The sequence below is a fragment of the Aspergillus eucalypticola genome (assembly GCF_003184535.1).
Source record: "Aspergillus eucalypticola CBS 122712 chromosome Unknown BO83scaffold_20, whole genome shotgun sequence".
Taxonomy (NCBI): domain Eukaryota; kingdom Fungi; phylum Ascomycota; class Eurotiomycetes; order Eurotiales; family Aspergillaceae; genus Aspergillus; species Aspergillus eucalypticola.
Window position 1 is genome coordinate 61630 of NW_020290294.1, and position 23332 is coordinate 84961.

Sequence of the window (23332 nt, forward strand, 5' to 3'; positions counted from 1 at the left end):
TTCTAGACCGCTTAGTCACCGCCATTGCAGGGCCTGCCAGTTGAATGGCGGGCTGAACGGGCACCAGCTGCAGCCCATGTCGATCATGATGCGCCCCACGACGTCAGAGAGCAGATGGGGCATTACTAGTGACTGCCTTAATCAATTTGCCATCTCATTAGTGTGTAGATGTGCTGCAGCGGCTGAGCAAATCCGCACAAGATAGATAGACAGGTAGGAAGGACCTCGACACCTGAGGAATGAACCAATGCGGCCAGACTGGCCCCTGACTGGTGGCTTGCCAGCCCGGAAACGGGGATTTAGGGCCAATGAGAATCCACAGCAGACCCCTTGACCAACTGAATTGAGTCTAGCGCCAAACAGCAAAACCGGTATTGCGATGTAGAGACTGACCAATCACGAACGGGAATCGTCAGGCTGAAATCAATCTGAAATGTGTTTTGAATCACGGCGCGGAAGGGAGACCCTCGGTTACGGGGTCAGTTGGAACCAGAGGAACGCAAGCAAAGCAAGTTGTATGATTAGACAATTCGATACTTTGGGTACCTGGTGGAGTTGGCAAATCGATCACTTGAGGTCCCACGCCATCCCATTCGTCGGGGCATCCGTCCATCATTCTGATCCAGTCTGCCAATACCTTCATTTTCGCTTGCCACCTTTTACTCTTTTCTCGGTTGCCACGGGATGACTCCCAGGTACTGAGCACTGACTGACGACGCAACCCCCCCAAAAGTAGTTGAATTTGTGCCTGTCTGCCGTGGAATAAGCGTGGGCCGGAAATCCGACTTCCCACGGCTGCCATCTACTTCCAATACTGGCTCTGCTCGACAACAGACGCACTTTCGCCCTCTCCTGCACGCAGTTCCTTGATATTAAACAGCTCGCTTTCCAACCTTGTTTCAGAGCTTTCCCTTTCTTTTTCTTCCCTTTCCCCTTCGCTTGCTTTTTCCTCTTGCTGCTGCTTCTTCCTGATCTCTCTTCATCCTTTCTCTCCCTTCCATCAGCAGTTCTTCCTCCCTTCCTTCCTCCCCCCCCCCCGCGCCAGCATTTTTTTGCCACACTCTATTCCAATCGGGCCAGCCACCATCTACTAGTCCCCACCCAGGCCAGGATGGATGCGTAAGGCAATCGACGCCATCGCTTGACTACGCTCTTCTAAACTTGATACTCTCTCTCTCTCTCTCTCTCTCTCTTCCCCTCCCTCTCTCCTCTCGTCCCTCTATCCTCCTTCTCCATCTCCATCTCCCCACCATGGAGCGCGCTTCCCCTCCTCCGAGGGACGATGATCATAGCACTGGTCGGAGGGTACGCGAGCTATATCGCTATTTCCGCCCCGAACGGACAGCCAGTTATCAGGAGCGCTATCAGAGTATCTCGTCCGACGACGCACCACCACCCACTATCCTTGATCCTTCTTTCCCGCCGCCATCCCCATCGCTATGCTCGCAATCGCAGTTCGGTCCCGCTATCGGTCCAACCTCGACGGGGCTAGTGCCCGAGGCCTTGGTCTTGGGTGACCCTAATGCGACTCTAACATCTTTCGCGCAGCTAGCAGCGTTGCGTCTCAATGTTGAACGCGTGTTGATTAGGTACGATAACAGTGCATCTCTTCGACTTTTTTTTTTTTTTTTTTTTTTTCGCCCTTGCCGTGCTGACTCGATGGGTATGTTTAAGTGTCTCAGATCGTCAGTCGCAATTTATTCTCGCTCAAAGCACTCGCACTGGCAAGGTCAGTGATTATGAGTCCGCTGGCGATGGCATCTGGAATGGCTGTTCGTCCATGTCCGCCAACGCCTGGAGTATGTGTAAGGTGGGTACTCACTCGTCAGAGAAGTTCGTAGATCGGTTACTCAACAAAGTATTGCGTCCTTCGTTGCAGGCTACTGTTGCGCTCCCGCCCAACAACCGAGAGAAAGGTCAAAACAGCTTCCTGGTGGTTAACGACCTGCGCGAGGATGATCGCTACAAGCGTCTTCAGTTCGTACAGGGCGAGCCAGGTTTCCGTTTCTATGCCGGAACGCCCTTGACAACCCACACCAACATCAACATCGGCTGCTTTTTCGTTCTGGATACCAAGCCACACAATGGGTTGGATGATGTGGAGAAAGAGACCCTAGGGTCGTTGGCCGACTTGATTATGGATTACTTGAAGGTCAGCCGACAGGCGTCAGAAGGTCGTCGTGCCACTCGATTATCGCGCGGTCTCAGCTGTTTCGTCGAGGGCAGCTCCAGCTTCGTCGATGCCTCTCATCCGTCATTAGCTGGCAGCTCTGCCGCCGCGCCCAGCACCCCACCATCATCGAGCCAAAGAGCCAATCACTTGTCCGTGGGCTCCTTCAACAGCTTCGATTTGCCGTCGAGACGCTCACACAGCACCGATGCCCGTTCGTTCAGCTCTGCGTCGGACTATAAAGCCGATCAAGCAGTGTCGTCGGGTCCTGACACGCCGCTACCAGACTGGTGGTCCGGTAGCCGCCAGAAGGAATTGAAGGGAGTCGACGAGTCGCAGGGGCACACTTGGGCGTTCCGACGAGCCGCGAACTTGATTAGGGAGAGTTTGGAATTGGGTTCCGATGGGGGTGTCATCTTCGTGGAGAACAGCAACAGTCCGATGCTGGACACGGACACTGGCAGCGATGGCTCTGTGGAGGGCAACACTCCTGCACCGGTGTTGGCGATTTCTACCAACGATGAGCCGTTTGCGCCGGGCCCAGGTTCCAAGGTGCTCTATCCTGCCGCGAATCTCGACAGCACGTTTCTGCATCAGCTCCTGCGACGCTACAGTAAGGGGAAGTTGTGGTCCTTCCATCGAGACGGTATGATCTCCAGTTCCGATGATGAGACCCCTCGACAGAGTCGATCGCGTGCGTCGAAGGGCCCCGAGATCGGCAAGGGTGGGTCGAAGAAGTGGAAATCCATGGAGAACTCCATGCTGAATCTCTACTTTCCCAACGCGACCCAGGTTCTCTTCGTGCCGCTATGGAATTCCGCCAACTCACAGTGGTTCGCCGGGTGTTTCTGCTGGAACACGGAAGAGACGCGCGTCTTCAGCTCGTCCGTGGAACTTAGTTCAATTCTGGGATTTGGTTCCTCCATCATGGCCGAGTGTAACCGGGTCGAGTCGCTCATTTCCGACCGCCAAAAGGGCGACTTCATTGGCAGTATCTCGTAAGTTGGGTTCTCTTGTATGTCTCACTGAATACTAACCTTGTTCAGACACGAGTTGCGCAGTCCGCTGCACGGTATCTTGGCGGCCGCCGAGTTTTTGAATGGGACGAACCTGGATGAATTCCAGGGATCTCTCCTGGAGACCATCAATGCCTGTGGGCGCACCTTGCTGGATACAATGAACCAGGTACTCGATTTTAGCAAGATCGTATCCTTGGAACGAACATATCGCAGCCTGAAGCGGAACAAGACATCGTCCACAGACGTCAAGGGCATGGACCGGTTTTCTGCCCACTTGGACACCTACGTGGCGACTGACTTGGCCCTTCTGGCAGAAGAGGTGGTGGAAGGCGTGTGCCTGGGTCATGCATATGGTCAACGATCCGCAGCCCCTTACGATCAGCCTGTTGTCTTGCCGCTTGCTCAGCAGGGCCAGATCCAGCCCGACAAGGAAACGAAGCCAAGTCCCGGTTCTGAAGTTGAGGTGGTCATGGACATTGCTCACAACGACTGGGTCTATCAAACGCAGCCCGGAGCTCTGCGACGTATTGTTATGAACGTCTTCGGCAACGCCATGAAATACACGCACAGTGGTCGCGTGTCGCTGCACTTGGAAGTTACAGAGGCATCCGAGGGCCGCGTGCGTCGGAATGGTGTCGAAGAATTAGTGACTTTGACGGTGACGGACACCGGCAAGGGTATCTCAGAGGAGTTCCTGCGTGGCCGCCTGTACACACCTTTCGCCCAGGAGGACACGCTTGCAGTCGGCACAGGCCTGGGTCTTTCCATCGTGAGAAGTCTCGTCAAGGCGTTGAAGGGCAGCATCAACATCCACAGCCGGCCGGGAGAGGGAACTATCGTCAAGGTCTCGTTGCCTCTCGTGCGACCTGGTCCGGAACTGGAGCTGGAAGAACCTGTCCGTCCCGTGTCGCCATCTACAAGGGAGCAGGAGATGTTAACCGAATGCCGTCTGCTGCGCGAGGCCCATATTGGCCGACGCGCCGCCATCCTTGGCGTGGATCCCGCCGACGCTACCTCCCATCCTTTGTGGTCCATCTACTCGCGATACTTGATCGACTGGTATGGCCTCGAGCTTGTTTCATGGCCGTCGAGCACGCCTGTGGACGTTATCCTGGCGGAGGAGCAGAGCTTGTTGGATGGCCTGAGGCCAGCCGGCGACGCGACTCTCCCTTCGCTCTTAATCCTCTGCAACAAATCCGTCGACTACACGACCGCGCGTTCGCAATGGTCATCCTTGGCGAATGTGGTCAACATCGTTCGCCGCCCATGTGGACCACACAAACTCGCTCGCAGCATCCGCAGATGTCTCGATACGCAGAGTGGCAATACCGCACCACACACCCTCGAGCTCCCCGAACGGCTTCGCCAAACCACCATCTCCTCCGGAAGCGACCTTTCACCCGGGGAGAGGCTATTCGAAATCACAACAGACACCTCGGAGCTCGCCCCAGAATTGACCATCAGCTCCGGCTCGACCTCATCAGCCGAGTACCCTCGCTCCCAAGACTCCGATGGCATGGATGCGCCCCTTTATACCATTAACTCACCTCTCCCGATCCGCGCCCCATCACCCTTCAAACAACCCATCGTAACACAAACTGAAACCGAGCGACGCGCCCGCGTCCTCGTAGTCGACGACAACAGCATCAACCTGAACCTGATGCTCACACTTATGAAAAAGCGACACCTCGCCGCTCTCGACTCCGCCGAGAACGGCAAATTAGCCGTCGATGCTGTCGAACGGGCCCAACATGGCTACGACATTATCTTTATGGGTTAGTCCCTCAACATCCTCGAATTGCCACTCAAAACATCCTAACAAAATTGCTACAGACATGTCCATGCCCGTAATGAACGGCTTCGAAGCTACCCGCGCCATCCGCGCCCTCGAAAAAGAGCGCGGCGCAACATGCAAACCAGCTGTCATCATCGCACTGACGGGACTGAGCAGCTCGCGCGATGAATCCGAGGCCTTGACCTCGGGCGTGAATCTATTCCTTACGAAGCCGGTGTCGTTTAAGGAGGTATCGCGGTTATTAACAGAGTGGGAGGAGAAGGGGCTAGATGATCGGATATCTTTGTCTAGACAGGGACAGGGACAGGGACAGGTGCAGCAGCAGGGGTTGACGTCTAGTTGATGTGCTGTGGTTTACTTTTTCTTTTTTTTCCTCTGTTGCCTTTATTCCCCGGTTTGCTTTTTAGAGTTATTTGTCTTTTTGGGATTGCTCCGTATACGGGACATGAGGCATGAGTGATACCCTGGTTGTTAATGGCGTTTTGGGTGTTCCAAATATGGCATCATCTTGCATACATGCATGGTTTTTTTCTGGGATGAGGGGGATGGGATGATATGTGATTGACATTTTGCTTGATATACATACTACTACTACTGCTGCTACAGTGAGTGAGCAGATATAAAAGGACATATGCATATGTGGTCCATTCAATACTACTATCAAATAAACTACTCCCTTTAACTCCAAAGTCACTGGACGATCCTTCCATCTCCCGATGCTTTGCTGAAGAGATAATTCTACTACTACCTGGAGGCAACACCCTTCTGCATGGCTCCCAAATGTTCCCATGCCAATGTATCCTCGCCCAAACTCCATGCCATAACACCCCCGAGTCCCAGCTTATCCACAATGTCAGTGAACTTGCGTGCAATCATGTCTGCGGTATCCCACGTCCAGAACACATTGACCTCGTCATCAAAGTAGTACTCTCCACCCATGACATCGTCCAGTTTGGCGTTCTCTTGCGCGCGCCGCCATGAATCCGTGATTGAAATGCCTTTGCATGTTCCGTAGTCAGATAGACAGCCTGCTTGGCAGAAGTCGTCGGTTGTTCCACTAGATCACCCCTTATTAGCAAACATTCGCACGGAGGATAGGCGGAGTTGACATACCAGTTTCCGTACTGACTGCAACAACTCCCAGAGGGACACTTCGTCCCCTTATCAAAGCCGCAGGTGCCATCCACACTCGTCTTCAGGTTAGCCGGAGGCGCACTCATAACACTCTTTTCAAACGTCAGACTCCCGCTTTTCCCATTATCGCTCCCATCTGCGTTCTCCATTACGACTACCTTGCACCCAATCGGCTGATCCTCACATTCCTTCTCATCATTGGGATCAGTCTCAAACCACTTCGCATAATACGCCATGCCCAGGTTTGTCTTATTGCCAGGGAGGCCAATATCCCTATACGCCTGCACGGTATTGAACGAATCCACAACAGAGGTATGGTGCATTGTGACGTTATTCCGGCGGTTCATGAGATCGTACGACATGATGTTCACCATATCGACCGAGGGCCAGATCTGCGGGCCTGTGGTGTTGGTGAAGGCGATCATATCTTCCTCTTTGCCGGGGACCGCAATAGAGAGAAGCTTGTTGGGGCCGAGGGCACTTCGTAGCGCTTGGAGGAATAAGGGATAGGTAGTTATTTCAGAAACTTTGGCACTGTTCGGTGTTGTCTTGTAGTCTTGGCCGTTACCGCCGGGGTACTCCCAATCAATGTCTGTACATTTCGGTCAATACTAGTTGCGGGACGGGGATAGCGAGGAAGAGTATGGAGACATACCAACACCATCGAAACCAAGCTGGTTCACCATAGCCGCTACGTTCTTCGCATACTGGTTGCGAGAAGTCTCATCTTTCGCGGCCGTTGAGAACCCCGAGGTATCGCCCCATCCGCCGATAGCGATCATGAGCTTAGTCCCCGGGCTGAAGCGACTGCGCATCGTGGAGACAGACTCGAAGGGGGTAAATTGTGGGGGAGAGGCGGAGTTGAAGAGCGTGGACTGGGCGAAAGCCATGATAGCGTGCGTGATGCCTTGGGTTTGGTTGGCGCCGGGGAGGCCACTTGTGTGGTACCTAGATTAATTCCCCATTGTTGTTAGATGCGTATAGAAAGAGGTAGTATGAGGAAGATGTTGTTGGTACTCACTCATCAATGTACATAGCGAACCGCATGCTCGCCACGCACTGTAGGCCCATCAGGCCGAGGGCGATTATTCTCATATTACTGATTGTTGTACTTTGATTCTCTGGGTCTGTTCTGTGTTGTTCCACCTGGGGACAGAAAGCACAGGTATATATGGTGGTGGTGGTGGTGGTGGTGGTGCGCGTTCTTTTGAGTCACTCCGGGCTGTGGTGCTAAATATGTACCTCTTGTATCACCATTCGCTGCCTATTGAACGGAGCCTGCCGCTATGAGGGACAGATGGCGACTCCTACCATTCCGATTAGTCTGGGGTCATCGCCGCAACATTCTGGAGGAGATGCCGGGTGGATGCTCGATTGCGGAGATGGAGGCCAGGTATGACCGTGGCTGCAGAAACACTAGTTTCCAGTTATAGCATAGCTTGAATGAGGGTAGTGTGACTTGCTGAGACATACAATGAGGGCGATTGGGGAAGCTGCGATCGAGAATTGACACGAAAGGCAACAAACATACCAAACGGCATTCCGGCATGTTGCGGCCTTGGTGGGATTGTGACCGGCTGGCTGGGCTGCATTGGCGGATGAGACACCAAAAGCTACATGTCTTTGTCAGCCAGGGTGTTGTGTCTGTCTTAGTTATTTCTAATTTGAGCTGACTCGTACAAAGGAGAGTATCAATGTTAAACTTCATTATTAGCGTTAGACAAGTCTGAATTTAGACTGTAGGGTATCTTCTAAATGAAATATTAAGCCGAGAAAGCGTACAGCTAATCCCAATGCCGCCGGATGATCGGCCGCGCAGGGTCCCATGGCCCTGTCACCACATTCTTATACTTCTGTAAGCTGATGAGCCACCAGCTACATCCCCCCATGGCCAGCGCCGTCAGGATGCTCCCCAGGATCGAGCCAACCACCGCCGCCATCCATCCTCCACGCAGGGTGATCCCTACCGCGCCGCCAGCAACCCCAACTAGAGCCAAGGTCAGCAGTACATGCCCAGTCCATGACACATGACGCAGCTGCCGGCGAAAAATGGGGAAGAGCCCAAACACCTCAATTGAGAACAGCATCAGGCTGAACACATGTGTGGTAGAAGGTAGGCGCGACGCCAACACAGTCGAGGCCATCACCGCTGCATTAGTGGACAGAGAAGCCGGGAACTTAGTGGCGCCTGCGCCCTCCCCACTTCCATAGTCAAAGGAGAAGATGTTCATGATCAATAGCCAGCAACTCATGGCCCAGATCGAGTCACTCGCCGTAGATTTGGTAAGGGACTTGAGGATCGGGCTAAGCCCGAGCAGCGCGAAGTAGATCAGAAACGCCGATTTCACAGTGGACAGCCGCTGCCGATTCCGCGAAGAAAACATCGACAAGTAGTCTGGCTCCTGAGAAGCAGAACCGCCACCCAGGGCCCCGTTCGCAGGCCCAGGCGTAGGCGATGCGGGCTCCTGTGCCCCGTAGGCATCACTCACATACCCCGCGCTGTGTCGCCGGAGCAGTATACTTGACTCGCCCTGCGACATGTTCAACCCCAGCCCATGCACTTGGTTCTCCTTCTGGCCATTGGCTCGCGAGCTAGTGCCAGACGGATTGACAGAGCTGGTCATGGAGCTAGAACTGGAGCCATCGTCACCCTCCAGTGATCGCTCCGCCACATGCGCATTTTCCACATGCTCTCTCAATATCCACGAATCCCAGAATATCCAACCCAACGCTGTCCCGACACTTCCCCAGCAGACCACCGAGACTGGGCTCACGCGGCCCTGAACAATGCCGACAAAGCAACACACAAATATAGCCACAGAGCTAACATGTTGTACAATGACCGTGGAGTCGGCCACTAGCGGCCAGAAATCGTAGGGCCGCACTCGGGGATTTCGCTGGAGGTGGTCAAGGAACGTCTCGGTGTCGGTGTAGTTGTCCGGGTCTGAGATTGTCAGTATTTCCTGTCATGTGTGTTTCGGGGTGGGTATGAAGCGCACATGATTGTTTCACCCACAGCAGCTTCTTCCATGCACCCTTTCGTCGTCTCCGTCTGCTGGTACCGCGCACCTTGCGACTCCCTACACCTGGGACCGCGGGCGGCGGTCGCAGGGCTGCCACGGAGGCAGCAGTGCCCGAATTGCCATTCAGCACTCGGAGAGAGTCATCGTAACCCGTCTGGGTCGGCCGAGCCCGAGGCAGGGACGAGGTGTAATATGCATCTTCAGGGGCCAGCCGGTTGGGATCCGGGAGAGCTCGTTGCGCGGCGGTAGGCTTCACGCCAACCGTGCGGTTCGGATGGGTCTCGACGGGAACGGGGGGAGGAACCGGAGGAGGCGAGTCGGGCAGGGAAGGCATGGAGGAGCAGCGGGATTCATGCTTGTAGCATGATGTGATGGTTCTATAGTTGGCGCTGAAGACACAATTGCGCTGGTCGGTGACGCGAATCACACCCCAATTCAGGCCTGCAACCACGTGGAGATTAGTCAGCTATACTATGGACGAATGCGTGTCTCGGAGATGGTACTGCACACTGGAAAAGAAATGGCCAAGTAAATAATGTATCTTGATAGAAATATTTCACAATTTGTTTGAATGATAGCATACGACACAGCATTCTCGACAACACTCTCACTCATGCTTGTAACACGTGCAGAACGTCAATCACAATCCGGTCCAAGCTGTCCACCAAGCCCAGTGCCTGCTCAACTAGGAGGCGAAACTCTCCATCACTGTCTTCGAACAGGTAGTGTTGTTCACGCTGTGTCGAGATCTGACATGCCAGTATCTTTACCTGAGCATCTCTATCGCAAGCTTGATAAAACGCCGTGGCTTTATCAAATAGCTCCTTCCTCGACCTACATTCGTCTAGTGGAATATAGCGTATCGCACCGATGACTCTCTGGGACCCGAGGCGAAATACAACCTTGCTAGGCTTCATAGGCTCAGTGGTGTTGCTTGTATTGCTGGTGTCGGTAGTTTTGTGCCGCTTGTGTGGTGGCGAGGGCACGTACTTCTCTTCTTCAGATGATGAGCCTGCTTCCGATGAAGATGACGAGTCCGCTTCCGTATGCTCATCGCTCTGATGAGCGCGACCTCTCATAGAGTATCTTTTGGAGCAACCTGCTTTCACCGATTTCCTTGTGACTGACTTATCTTTTGGGGATTTGCGACGGGTGACCGAAGGAGATCTACTAACTTCCTCGCCTGAGGAATCCTGGAGCTCCTTTAAATGTTCCCAGGCTTCCGAAGAGTATTCGATTTCCTCCAGGTCGCTGCTAAACACTCGGACTGCACAGTGCTCTAGCTCCTCTTTCTCGTCGACGCCAGACCATGGCCTAAGGTATGTGCCATGGACAGTGCGATGAGGCGGATCACAATAGACGAATCTCGCTATGCCATTCGCCTCATGTAGCACGAGCACGCAGTACTTGCGCGGTTTAGTAACGAGGTACCATGTCAGCTCGACCTCATTTCCTTCCCGGTCAAACACTTTCCAGACCATCGATCCCAGACGTCCACTGGCTTTGCATCTCGGATATTCGTTCCCCTTCTCTTCGTGCCAATGTTCCAAAATTGTCTTCAGGTAATCAGGAAACGGGATGTCAGGCCCCAGCTCTGGTTTCGGGTTAACTTGCACCGCCTGGTCTTCGTTATCGCCTGCTTGAGAACCATCGACAGAGACTGTTGGCTTCTGTTCTTCGTCGTCAGACTCAGTGTGAACGATGTGACGAGAGGCGCGCCTCACCCTAGCAATGACGCATGAGAGTTGTCAGCCAGCATGTATCCGAAAGCAGCAATTGAGCTTACCTTTCCTTCCAGAAGATGACGGCACCGTCTGCAGGGTTCATTTTTAGTCTGGACGTGAGGGTTAGTACGGGTCAGTGCAAGGCGGGAGTGCCTGCCCCAAGGTGTTTCGTTTAGTTAACTTACTCCTGGAGGAATTGGCGCGTTTGCTAAACAAAGACACGTCTGCTGATGATACCTAGCTCAAAACGTTCTAAAGACGTCTGACAATTGGCCTTAGTCTCGTTAGGTTATTTTGCATACCAGAGAAGATGCTTAAACATAGTGTGGCTTGTCTGTCAAAACTTTCTGGTAGGTGCCTTGTCACCCGCGCAAATCACCGTTATTGGAATCTCACAATTCAATAATATGAAGTCTGAGTATGACTAGTGAAGCATCTCTCAATTAGCATTTCTAATATTGAGTAGATAAGCTCGGAATGTTCCATACAAGTGTAGATCTCAATTCAATTGAGACCTGCAACTCAGTGCACAAAAGTGAGGCAGCTTGCACTCAATGTCTCAGTTTCCGGACGGCGTGGATGCAACAGAGCAGAGTCAAGACGTTAGAAATCAATGCACATGCACAGCTTCGACGTGAAATCGAAGACCCGTGAAATGCAATAGACTGGATCACCGAGAAGAATTTGACAGCTCAGTGCATTAGGAGTGAAGGAAATCCACTGCTCTACACCACGCTCCATCGTACTTTACCCCTCAGGGTATGAAACGGTTATTTCTGACGCGTTCTGGAAACCACCAACAATTTGCCTCACCTCAACTGATAAGCAGCTAGTAGTGAATGCTCCTATCACATTGCGGAACTTCTTCTTCAGCCCATAATAACCCGGGATGGATAGTCCGGGGAAAGTATGCATGCTTCCTCATCAAACTTTAACATACTCATATTCGCCTACGCTCACAAAGTCCAAATGCAGATACAACATCCGAGCATGAATTCTCCATTTTCTGTGCAATTGAAGACAAATTCGTGCCAAGACACTCTAGACTACTCTGTTTAGCCTTCCAAACGCAGATCTAGCGGCCGGCTGCATCTGGCCACTGCAAAATACGAACGGATGTTTGTTTGCTCTTCTCCTTGACCATGACGTTGGATGGACAAGCCCACCGACTGATGGCCAAACCTGTTTCCTTCCGGGCTAATATTGGCTATCTCCGTTTGGCTTGAACTTTACTACTTGCAGTTTTTCTGCCCGATGAATCGGCAGGCTGAAATGATACTATGTCATTCTTCAACCGGAACGCATTTACTATTAGATATATATCATCATAGCAAGGCTGAGTAGTATTACTAAAGGATTCAATTTAGAAGGGGCGTGACCGATCCATATATGATCATAATGACCTAGTCATTGATCAAGGACCATTTGAGCTGCCACACCCAACATACACAGCAACAGAACGACATAGCTAGCAACACCCCCGAGGACAGCGCAATCAGACACAGCTTTTGCGCCACAAGAAGCAGCCAACAACCTATCGGTGAGTAATCACAACTGAAGCGATGGACAGATCAGGCAGCTACCTCAAGCCGAGAAAAGAATTGAAAGTACGAGGCGGCCTGGTTTCACCTGGATATATAGTCTGGTGTCATGTTTCGGGGATTCTGAAACATAGCCAAAGAGCGTCCTTGCTGGGGGCGTGTTGGGCGTGTTACGCGTACGAAAAAGGCTGGCATCCAATGCATCAGAGGTTGAGTTCTGACTACCATTACGTTCTGCTTAGTACGACCTACTATCTGATTATGGCTGGCTTGGTGGTTAAAGATGTGAGGTAGCTCCCGATTGGAGAAATGGGTATGCGCTAAGACGCATATTGAAGTTTAGGATGGAGGAGAGATAAGCTGGCTGGCAAAGGGTTTCGGATTAGGTAGTAAGGTTACGCCGGGCATGGACGATGGGATGGTTGTTGGTTCGCCGGTTGGACTAATGGATGATGACTGCAACAATATAATGAAATCATCGGAATTCCTGGTCTCCTTATTATTGGCTTTCTGTCTAAATGCTATTATGATGGTTTGTTCTTCTATACCAAACGGGATAACAAAGCCTTCCAACTTAGGCACCGAACAAGGACATCCAAGCGCGATTGCCTTGCCCTTTGTGGGCAGCAGATGGATGGTCGGATTCAAAACAAAAGCCCGAAAGAGAAGATGGATTTAATGCAACACAAGGAAACTGAACAATTATACAATTGGGCAACATGCTCTTATCGTTATTCATCTGAATGATTGCACCGGTATATGGGTAAAGATGTCTTCAAACGGAGCAGCCTCAAGAATTAGAGGGGCATGATTATGTTGGGTCTAAGCAGCACAAGAATAACACAGTAACGGGTATCAAACGCTCAAAATGATGGAACTGGACGCGACTCGCCCAGTATGATGCTGACGGAAGCATGCAGTCGTGGCTCTTCATCATGATTGGTTCTGAGAATCAGAATTCTGCTGCGCTTCGGCTACCAGTTTGGCCACCTGCGGCATGGTTTTCTCATCGATGCTGTTCCTCCGGCCCCAATTAGCTGGCTGCCTACGGAGGAACACGCCAACTGCACCAATATAGCCTTCGTGACGCAGGAAGTAGGCTTGCTTCTCGCCCTTTGACCAGAATTTGATGGCGTAGGACAAGGTGTTCATGGTCTGCCGATGACCGCGAATAAACGAACCGCCGAAGTAGATGTGCTTCACTTGATGCTTTTCGGACTGCAGATAGGCAATTTGCCCAATGTTGTTACTGTGAAACGTCAGTCCCAGCCGCACATCATGTAATTGAACACGCGAAAAACATACCTTATGGCATAAAGTAGGCTCCTACTCATGTCTTCGTGCTGGAACTTCGGCTCGCCATTAGTTCGGCCGGCTTCGCCATTGGAAGAACTTTCCCCATCCAAGTCATTCGGCTCCGTCTGGTTCTTCATACGGAAGACCTTGCCAAACGTGCTAGCAATTGCAGTGTTTTTGAGGCCGATTTTGCTGTAATCCATACCGTAAATGTCACCAACCAACATGTCTACCCCGCTATTGTCCCCTCGGTCCGCCATTGCCAGCATGTCGTCGAAGGTGCGGGCACCGGTCAGTAAGGACATTATGCCCCAGAACGTACCACCACCGAGGTGTGTGCCGCCCACACGTTGGAACTGCTTGGGCCCTGATACTTTAATCATTGATACACCGGAGCCAATGTTGACTAATAGGTACGGGTAAACATCCGGTCGGGCCTCGGCAAACTGCATCGGCTCGGTTTCACTGTAGGTAAAGACCTCGTTCGGAATCTCAGTGATAAAGAAGTCAAGGCCTATGTAGAATGGTCAAAACCTGGACTTTGCTTGTTTCCGTTGCAAGTGAGCTCATGGTTGCAGCATACCCGTAATAAGGCACTCCATCTCGTCCTCCCGAATGATGTCCACATTGAGTGCTTCCTTGAGCTTATCGTAGTATTTGAAGGCGCCTCCACCCGTAGCCATTACACATAAAGCATCTCCGGATGGCCCGCCGAGCTTCTCGTGTTCCTCTTTCAGTTGTTTGATGAAGTCAATGCACAGATCAATGCGAGATGTTTCGAAATTAATGAAGTTTAGTCGGCCGCCATTGTCGACAGAGTCCAGCTCCCGTGTGAAGTAAACCAATTTCGCTAGCGATCCGCCAATCTAATATCGAAGCAGCAAGAGTTAGTCAATCAAGTTGTGGTGGTGGTATTGCGCCGAGGGGTGCGATTGCGGGGAGCTTCAAAATTGTGCGGGGAACCGCGGGAGCAGCGAAGAAGAAAAAAAAAAAAAAAGTCACTCACGTCTACAGCCACATGGCTCACCAGACCAGTGTGATGTGGAAGACGAATATCATGGCCCTCGTAATGAACTCCATCCGTTCTTACGGGACTCTTAGATCGCGGGTCATCATCAACGATAAAGGCGCCCTTGACGTTGATCTTGACGGATCCTGGATTGGTGATGGCCTGCTCCAGGCGACCACCCCGGGCGGCGGAATTGGATGTGGACGAGGACATGTCGTGTCAATGGCATAAAAATACAGAGAGGAATGGAGCGATGGGACCAGGGGAATTAGATGGACAGCAAGGAGCAGGTGGCCGTACCGGCGGACGAGGTAGTTACCATCTCGGAGTAATGGGATCCCGTGATGGTCCCTACGGCGTATATCTCCTTCTGCCCGCTTTTGTTGAGGTCGGGTGGAACCGAAATATTGTTCTGACGGGCTGGGCATTCTTAGTCAACACCTGCTCCTGAACAAGTTCGGTCAGACAACGGGCGGAAGGGATCCAAACAAAAGGAATCATTATGATTCCCGGTGAGTTGGTACTTGCAGAATGGCCGGGTCTTGTTGTTCATTGCAGGGATAAACTTGCATCCAGCCAATTCGGAGGATGGAAGGGGGTGGCCAATGACGTTGCCCAGCCGAGTTGATACCTCAGGCACTGACATGGAGTTCTCAGGCATGAAACCCCACATATTGAGGGTCTACTAGTGTACTGGTACTAAGAAATTCTAAACGGCCACTCGGTTGTTATCAGATGATCGTTTGAACATAAGATCTCGATGTACTTTGTCAATGTGATTTATGCCTGCGGTCTTCAAGTTTCTGGTGACCTCTGTCGACAATCTCAAAGTATCAGTGACTACTACTAGTATAGAAGTTATACTAATAGTTACTGCTGTGTGCGAGTGACGTTCAATTAGCAGTGACTAATCAGTCTGCACATTCCCGGATATGTCTCCCGTCACTGCGCAGTACTTTTCATACTCCAGTCCGCGCTACTGCTTCACTCAAAGTACTAACACCCAACCAAGAACCAGTGGTCTAGAACCAAGAAATCACCAACTCTCACCAAGCTACTACTAAAATTGCGGTATAAAAATCATTTGAAAGATAAAAGGCTAGACCAGAAGCTGCTTCGGTCTTGAAAGTCTGCTTTTGTAGAAACTTGCGTATCTGTGAATACTTCTAGATTTCTGCGGCCTTATACTACTAGTACTGGGGTATAATATTATATAATGGAAGGAGAGTACGGTCTAGCTGAGCGAGCCACAGCCCAAAGTCACTTGCTATATCTATATTTAGGTACATAACACGTTCAGATAAGCATACAAACACCTTTAAACTTACGAATTATTGTATGCAGAGAATTGAGTTAATTTATAGCTGTTCGCCGGTATGTTCCGCGAGTTCTGCCGACAATAAGCAGGAAATAAGGGGTATTAAAGCTGACAGGCTTCTGTATGCCAGCTCTGCATCTAATGAATTGACTTGACTACTACTTGGCTACTACCTGCTCACCTGAAGGGTGCTTTACTGCCAGGTAGAACTGGCTTACTGTTCTGCTAGTCCATTTATTCCCCGCAACTCTTCTTCTCTCCCCTGGCAACCTGGAGTTCTGCAGACCAGCAACATTCACTGCCCAATTTCCATTTTCAGCACCGTGTTCCATAAAATTTCCTTCCGTTATCTGTCATTGTTTTGCTCTTGCCATCTCTCCTACGCGTCTCGCGTCTCGTTCGTCTGAGAAAGCTTTCTATCTCCCAAAGCTTTACTTCCCCTCACATCCTCCCTCTCACTCCTCTTTCCAAGACCAATTCCTATCTCAGGCGCACTCGGTACACTTCAAGGAGTAGAGACGATACTCGTTCTCTGTAAGTATAACACCACTTCTTACTAAGAATATCCCTCACTAACCAACCGTCTCTATCTAGATAAATCCAGATTCATTCGGATTACGCTGAACCTGCCAGTGTCCCTACCGCACAACAATGGACAGCTTCAACGTCTCGGATATGAGCACCGCGCTCAAAGAAAGCACGGGCAATCAATCCAGTAATCCTACCGAAGCTTCCAACGCTGCCCGCGAGAAGGGTTGGACGACTCCCAAGGGCTACGATTACGGAAAGTATACTTCTACTCTTCCGCCACTCAATCAGCCCCAGGGTGACAACCAGGAGGAGCTCCCTGAGTGGGCCGCTCAAGCTGCAAAATATGAATGGAAGGATGAATTTGGGGACGTTGGCCCACGGAACCCAGAGCTTGAGGAGATGCTGTTCCGCAGCGAATATACTAACCGAACCGGCTTGAAGATCGGAAAGTAAGTTGGCAATACCCTACTTGCTATAAGTTCATGTCTGAATCATGTTAGTATCCAGAACATCGAGGTCATCGCGGAAAGTCGTGAGAGACCAAGTCCCATCAAGAATGTAAGTCGTGTCATAGTACTCACACGATTGAATTGGCTGACAATGTCTAGTTTGATGATGCCGGTCTTCATCCTATCATGCGCGAGAATATTCGCTTGTGTAGATACGAGTTCCCGACCCCAATTCAAGCATATTCAATCCCCGCGGTACTTACTGGCCATGATCTAATCTCCATTGCTCAGACCGGTAGGTGATGACCCTCACATAGCAGAGTCATGCTAACAGAAAAAGGGTCTGGGAAAACTGCCGCATTTTTGATCCCGGTTCTGTCCCAGCTGATGGGAAAAGCTAAAAAGCTGGCAGCTCCGCGTCCCAATGTCGCAGCTGGCTACAATCCAAGCGCCGATTCTGTTCGGGCTGAACCACTGGTGCTCATTGTTGCCCCTACCCGTGAATTGTCAACCCAGATTTTTGATGAAGCGCGACGCCTATGCTACCGATCCATGCTCCGTCCTTGCGTTGTGTACGGTGGTGCGCCGGTTCGTGACCAGAGAGAGGAGTTGCAGCGTGGCTGCGATATCCTTATTGCGACTCCTGGCAGGTTGCTAGATTTCATGGACAAGCCACACATTCTCTCTCTTCGACGTGTCAAGTAGGTTCCTCACATTTAGTGCGAATGTCACTAACATAACCGCAGGTACACTATCATCGATGAAGCAGACGAGCTTCTGCAGTCTGACTGGGAGTCTGATTTTGCTAAAATCATGTCTGGAGGAGGCAAGTGGTTTGCGAAATTTTAAGCATTCCGATATACTGACGTTTTCAAGACATCAATGAGGACGCTGACCACCGCTACATGATGTTTTCAGCCACTTTCAACAAGGACTGCCGTAAGCTGGCGCGCAATTACCTTGCAGAAGACCATGTCCGTGTGCGCATCGGAAGGCCTGGCAGCACTCACGCCAACGTTGACCAGAATGTAAGCATGCATGGCGCTTGTCTTAAGAAATCTACTAACAGTGCATTTCCCCAAGATCATCTACGCTGAACCTTCTCTTAAGAAGCAATGCCTCTATGACCTGCTTCTGGCTATGCCGCCTTCGCGTACACTGATTTTCGTGAATTCCAAGACCCAGGCAGACTTCTTGGATGATTATCTTTACAACATGGGTCTCCCGAGTACCTCTATTCACTCTGATCGCACCCAGCGTGAGCGGGAAGATGCCTTGTAAGTTATTACCCTTCATACCTCGTTCCCCAATGTTAATGCAGTCAAGGCGTGCATTCCGCACTGCAAAGTGCCCCATCCTTGTGGCTACCGGGGTTTCTGCTCGCGGTCTGGATATTAAGAATGTCATGCATGTCATCAACTTTGACCTTCCACGGGTTCAGCATGGTGGTATCACAGAATACGTTCATAGAATCGGTGCGTCACCGTCCCACAATGAAAAGGCATATTTATGGAATTAGCTAAGACCTTACAGGACGCACCGCACGCATTGGCAATGAGGGCCTCGCCACCTCGTTCTACAACCATGACAATGATGCGGACCTCGCCCCAGATCTGGTGAAACTGCTCATCGAGAACAAACAAACTGTCCCTGACTTCCTCGAATCTTATCGTCCTTCGGATGATGTTGTCAAGTTTGACGACGATACTGATGACGAAAAGAGTGGTGGAGAAGACAACAGTGGTAATACCGATGCCTGGGGAGGAGGAGGAATTCCGATGGAGTCTGATGACGCCGAAGAGGCTGAAGATAATTCGAAGTGGGAGTTTTAATCCGCATCCCGACTTTGCCACGCCTTTAATTACCAGCTGCATGTCGCCTGGAATTCCATTCCTTCAATCGAAGTTATGGGAAGAAAAATGGAGAAAATGAGAAAAAAAAAGTTGAAAAATAAAAATAAGGGAGGAAAACGTCAGATGTCTATGAGTGAAAGGTCATGCTCGTGGGGGATTCGGTGATTGCCTCTATTTCCACGTCTTTCTTTCTTTTTAGAGATCATATCATGATTCACTGGACAGGATCTGGTGTACAATTGTTTGACTCCATGGCACAGAGACTGTTTGCAGCCTATCTCTCGCCTTGGGATTTCACAGAAGCTCGGAAACGATTGTCCCTGTGAAAGGATACAATGGATCTGGGCTACCTGATGAATCCAAAACCAACTGCGGGCCATGTTGGGAGGCAGGGTGGGAGCGTGGCAAGCAATGTCGTTTCCCAGCTGTACGGAGACTTAACATAATGGTAATCGATCTACTAAAAGCCTTTCTTTTCTTCAGCGAGCTAGAGTCCCTAGATATGCGCTTTCCTTCGGGTGCACCAACTTGCTCTTTCCTCGGGTACCATGTAGCCAACCGGTAAATAACTTCGCTCTCTCACGTAGACCTAGGTGACACATGTCCTGGAGATTCAGCAACGCTGAACCTACACTGGAGATACTGGTAGCTGTGGACCATATTCAAGATTGTGCGCAATCATGGTGACCTGCAAGCAGTCTGTCATCCTCCTTATACTTATAACCTTCGTCACCTCAGCTGCTACTCGTGTCTTCTTTCCGAGCAACACAACTAGCAGCAACACCACCGGCATCCCCTACAAGCTCACCGCTCCTATAATCATTGATACCTTCAATAACTCGCATCACAACACCCTAGGCTTCTGGCACGGTGGCTTAGAAGGACTCAAGATCGACTACGGCCACAACTATGTCCGCTTCTACCCAACAGATCCCGACCATAACTACAATACGCAGCTCTCGCCAGCAACATGCTTCAACCTGCTACCCTACCGGACAACTCACTACTTACACGTTCAATTTACCGGTCATACCAACTTCAGCGTTTCTCTCACCCAAAATAACATCCACTGCGACTCCACCCACAGCCCGTTCCCAGAAACCTGGGACTCTGTCGAGGCTGCCAGATATGCACGCGGCAACGACATATACATTCCTCTCTGGCATTTCTACATTGATCACCCCCGAGCCGTATCGGTATCCTTCAACGGCTTTTATTCTCCTGGAGCGGTTACTCTCTACAAGGTTGAAATTGTCAATGCTGGTAGTGTACCCGCTGGGTTCCCGATCCCACGTCGCGAGGACAACGGTCGTGTGCTACTGAGATGCTCCCGACCCGGATCGTTTGCGTTTGGAATAGATGATGGGCAACCGAGGTTTGCTCAAGAAGTGATGAAGATACTCGAGGAGGAGAACATCCTGGTCACATTCTTCGTGGTAGGACTGGGATTGAGAGATTTGGACACCAACTTCTCGAGTGTTTACGGAGAGATGTTGAAGCGAGGACATCAGGTGGCTCTACATTCGGATACGCATCGGAAGTGAGTGGCCCTCTATCATATGGCTTCAGTTGGATCCTAACAATGAGAAAATACAGATTGGAAGGGTTGGATTCTGTTGAAGCCATTGACCGGGAAATTGTGGACAATATCAAGTCATTTCGACAGATCCTTGGGATTGAGAGTGCGTAAATCATGGCTACCATCATTGTAGAGCTTCGCTAATTGTTGACAGGTCGCTATTTCCGTCCTCCCTTCGGCACACTCGGTGCGAGAACTCGTCAACGGCTCGCAAAATATATTAAGGATCCTCAGATCATCAATTGGAGTGTGGATATTGAAGATTGGCTGTGGGCGGATACTAAAACCCCCGAAAAGCAGCGCGAGGCCTTCATTCGAGACGTGAGACGCGGGGGCAATCTGGCTGTCATGCATTTCCTCAGTCCGACGACGGTGCAATACTTCCGTGAGGTCATTCGATTTGTGAAGAGCATGAACGCGACGATTATGCGCATTGACCAATGCCTTGAAGACCCACAAGCTCCCCCTCTAAACATTACGGCCTCTTGACTCAAGTGTCTGTGCCTTTCTCTTCCTAGTTTCTGTCCTCTATTGGCTCCCCTGCTTTGTATCGAATCCATTTTCTTAGGCATCGCTATGAGAGGTTATTATTGCTGTTATTCCAACCGTTGTAGGTACGGTTATTCAAAAGTAGCCAGCTCGATTCCACAAGAGTGCCTTCAAGATAATTCTAAATCCAGTAAATCTCCAAGGCGCGTAGCTACTCTGCCAAACCCATACTTGAACATACGAGCCACAACTAGCTTTGATCTCATAATCTTTCCGATTCAGTCTAGCTAAACACCTGTGACAACCTAGCATATATACGCTAGCTTCCATGCGGGCTTTGAACGCAGACACACAAGTCAAGTCAAGTGAAGTACAGAAAATTAGAAACGAAAGTACCGACAGTCCCAGACGCCGTGGTATTGATGCAGGGAAGAAAAGCAGATGCTCAAGATAAGATAAAGTGGAATAGAAAAGGTCACCGACTCCTCTCCTAAACGCCATTTCAGCATCGCGTATACATTTACATATACGTATGCCGATGCGATGCAATCAACGCTGCATGCTACTGGGCTAGTAGCATACTTAATCAGTCAATCAATCAAATCAAGCAAGCCCATGGTTATACAACACACATGAATCAGAATTCTGATTGTTGTGTGTTTTTTGGTTCTTTGAGGAAGAAGGAAAAATGATGGTAAAGGGAATATTCGTCCCGCGAATTTCAAGAAGGGGGAAACACGCTCAGAGTCCAAAGTCAGGATGAGGACAGCGCGGTGCGTTGTCCATCATGTGGTCGACCGTGCTGAGGATCCAGCCAGATCGGGCTGTCGGGTTCCTGACGCCCAGTCGGGGCGTTTCGCCCGTGAAGCAGATGCCGTCGCGCATGACGAATTGCGCGCAGCTTCGAGAGCTGGAGCAGAGGGTTTTGCATTCGTGGAAGTCGGTGATTTTGGGGTGTTCCTCGTCGGAAAGGTTGTCCCAGCTGTCGCGGACGTTGGAGAGTTCAGGGTAGATGAGTTCTTTGAAGACATCGCGGTGGAGGAGGATGTTGCTGGTGGCCTGGATGTGGAGGGGTTGTATGTTAGCAGGGGTATGCTGGTTACGGGAGTATGGGGGTTGGGCTTACCTGTCGACGTCGGCGTTTCTCGAACTCGTAGAGATCCTGGATCTCGTGGGATGTCAGGTGGTGGAATGCTACTGCGGGGTAGCACCATGGCTTGCGGTAGAATCCCTTGGCGAACTCATCCAGCTCGCCGACGTTGGAGTTCTGGAGGATCGGCCATGAGTAGCGTAAGGGGACACCGGCGTCAGCGAGAACCTTGCCCAAGACACAGTCGCCAGCCCAGTGCCAGTCGGTGTACTCGTTCAGTTCTACGGTGCGGGTCGCGTACTCGTTCGAGGCGAGTTGCATAGCGGGGTTGGAGACAACGAAGCCGGAGCCGCCATGCGCAAAGATGACGTCTGCGATCTGGGTCTCTGTGCCGATGTAGTGGGGTTCTTTAGGATCGAAATGCGAGAGCCATTCGAGGAGCGTCGGCCACGAGAAATAGGTATCTGCCTCCATGAAGACATACCATTTGGCGTTATTCTTGTAGGTGAGGGCTTGTTGCACCATGGGAAGGAATTTCCATTTGTCGAGCTTCCAGCCCGGGTTGTTGGGCTTGCCGATATTCGAGTTAGCCTCATCAGCGAAGTCGGCCGATTCGAGACCGGCGCGACCTTGTTCGCGGAGACGGTTGTAGAGGTCGAAGTCGGCAACGGTGTCTCGGACAGTGCTGTCCATAGTGCGGAGAGCGTCATGGATTTTGACGCCTTCGATTTCTTCTTCGAAATCCGAGAAGATGATATAGTTCGGGACGCAGCGCAGGGTTGTCTGGAAGTGAACCGGGACTTTGTCGAGGGCTTCGGTGACACCTGTCTTCATGACCACCAGGACATCTTCGATCCCCTCGAGAGGGGGGCATTCGGGCGGCTCACTTGGAGCGCTCTGCGGGGTGCTCTGCGGAGTGCGGAGCTGGGTAGCGCCGCGGGTGTAGAGCTCCGGGCGGATGGAGAGAAAGTGGTAGAGGAGGAATACACCCAGGAGGGAGGCGAGGATGGTGATGCGACGAAATCGACGGATTGCCATTTTTATGGGAGCGCGCGGTGAGGGGGAGATCGAAAAGGCTGGGATGGAAGCGGTCGCCGACCTGCAGCGGAGCGGGATCGAGACGCTGAATGCAAAAAAGTCTTGAAACAAGCAAAAGAAAAATTATTATTGAGTAATCCTCCAGACTGATACAAGGTGTCAATGCATCTTTCGTCGTCACTGTGCGTCAACAATGCAGAATATTTCGGGTGAAGAGCACTCGGTCGTTATTTGCCGGCGGGGAAATTCCTGGGGAGAAGCAGGAACGGAGGAG

At 51.2% G+C, this 23332-nt stretch overlaps 7 protein-coding genes across 7 annotated transcripts; 3 read left to right on the forward strand and 4 right to left on the reverse strand.

Annotated features, from left to right (window-relative positions):
* The first annotated feature begins 1054 nt into the window (after nt 1-1054).
* On the forward strand, nt 1055-5610 carry BO83DRAFT_364996 (putative sensor histidine kinase/response regulator). Its single transcript, XM_025529650.1, has 4 exons — nt 1055-1589; nt 1675-3168; nt 3217-4964; nt 5023-5610. Exons 1-4 carry the CDS (start codon nt 1252-1254, stop codon nt 5325-5327), a joined length of 3885 nt encoding a protein of 1294 aa, XP_025385837.1. The 5' UTR covers nt 1055-1251; the 3' UTR covers nt 5328-5610.
* An 87-nt stretch (nt 5611-5697) lies between these two features.
* BO83DRAFT_364998 (glycosyl hydrolase, family 18) lies at nt 5698-7312 on the reverse strand. Its single transcript, XM_025529651.1, has 4 exons — nt 7140-7312; nt 6774-7066; nt 6098-6710; nt 5698-6041 (listed from the first exon to the last, which is right to left on the reverse strand). Exons 1-4 carry the CDS (start codon nt 7211-7213, stop codon nt 5729-5731), a joined length of 1293 nt encoding a protein of 430 aa, XP_025385838.1. The 5' UTR covers nt 7214-7312; the 3' UTR covers nt 5698-5728.
* A 525-nt stretch (nt 7313-7837) lies between these two features.
* On the reverse strand, nt 7838-10968 carry pigc (phosphatidylinositol N-acetylglucosaminyltransferase; the record flags this gene model as incomplete). The annotated part of the gene is made up of 4 exons (XM_025528645.1): nt 7838-9062; nt 9118-9582; nt 10010-10866; nt 10928-10968. The coding sequence occupies 4 exons, from the start codon at nt 10966-10968 to the stop codon at nt 7903-7905; spliced, it is 2523 nt and encodes an 840-aa protein (XP_025385839.1). The 3' UTR covers nt 7838-7902.
* Nucleotides 10969-12910: 1942 nt separating this feature from the next.
* BO83DRAFT_365005 (pantothenate kinase) lies at nt 12911-15134 on the reverse strand. Its single transcript, XM_025529652.1, has 4 exons — nt 14709-15134; nt 14286-14568; nt 13712-14216; nt 12911-13655 (listed from the first exon to the last, which is right to left on the reverse strand). The coding sequence occupies exons 1-4, from the start codon at nt 14922-14924 to the stop codon at nt 13340-13342; spliced, it is 1320 nt and encodes a 439-aa protein (XP_025385840.1). The 5' UTR covers nt 14925-15134; the 3' UTR covers nt 12911-13339.
* A 1546-nt stretch (nt 15135-16680) lies between these two features.
* Nucleotides 16681-18841, forward strand: BO83DRAFT_450181 (DEAD/DEAH box helicase; the record flags this gene model as incomplete). The annotated part of the gene is made up of 9 exons (XM_025536790.1): nt 16681-17009; nt 17061-17118; nt 17169-17304; nt 17344-17710; nt 17756-17835; nt 17886-18037; nt 18093-18286; nt 18336-18484; nt 18543-18841. The coding sequence occupies 9 exons, from the start codon at nt 16681-16683 to the stop codon at nt 18839-18841; spliced, it is 1764 nt and encodes a 587-aa protein (XP_025385841.1).
* Nucleotides 18842-19542: 701 nt separating this feature from the next.
* On the forward strand, nt 19543-20930 carry BO83DRAFT_429072 (polysaccharide deacetylase family protein; the record flags this gene model as incomplete). The annotated part of the gene is made up of 3 exons (XM_025535434.1): nt 19543-20402; nt 20459-20544; nt 20596-20930. 3 exons carry the CDS (start codon nt 19543-19545, stop codon nt 20928-20930), a joined length of 1281 nt encoding a protein of 426 aa, XP_025385842.1.
* Nucleotides 20931-21671: 741 nt separating this feature from the next.
* BO83DRAFT_317878 (glycosyltransferase family 31 protein) lies at nt 21672-23058 on the reverse strand (the record flags this gene model as incomplete). Its single annotated transcript, XM_025527721.1, has 2 exons — nt 21672-21989; nt 22057-23058. 2 exons carry the CDS (start codon nt 23056-23058, stop codon nt 21672-21674), a joined length of 1320 nt encoding a protein of 439 aa, XP_025385843.1.
* Between the last annotated feature and the right edge of the window lie 274 nt (nt 23059-23332).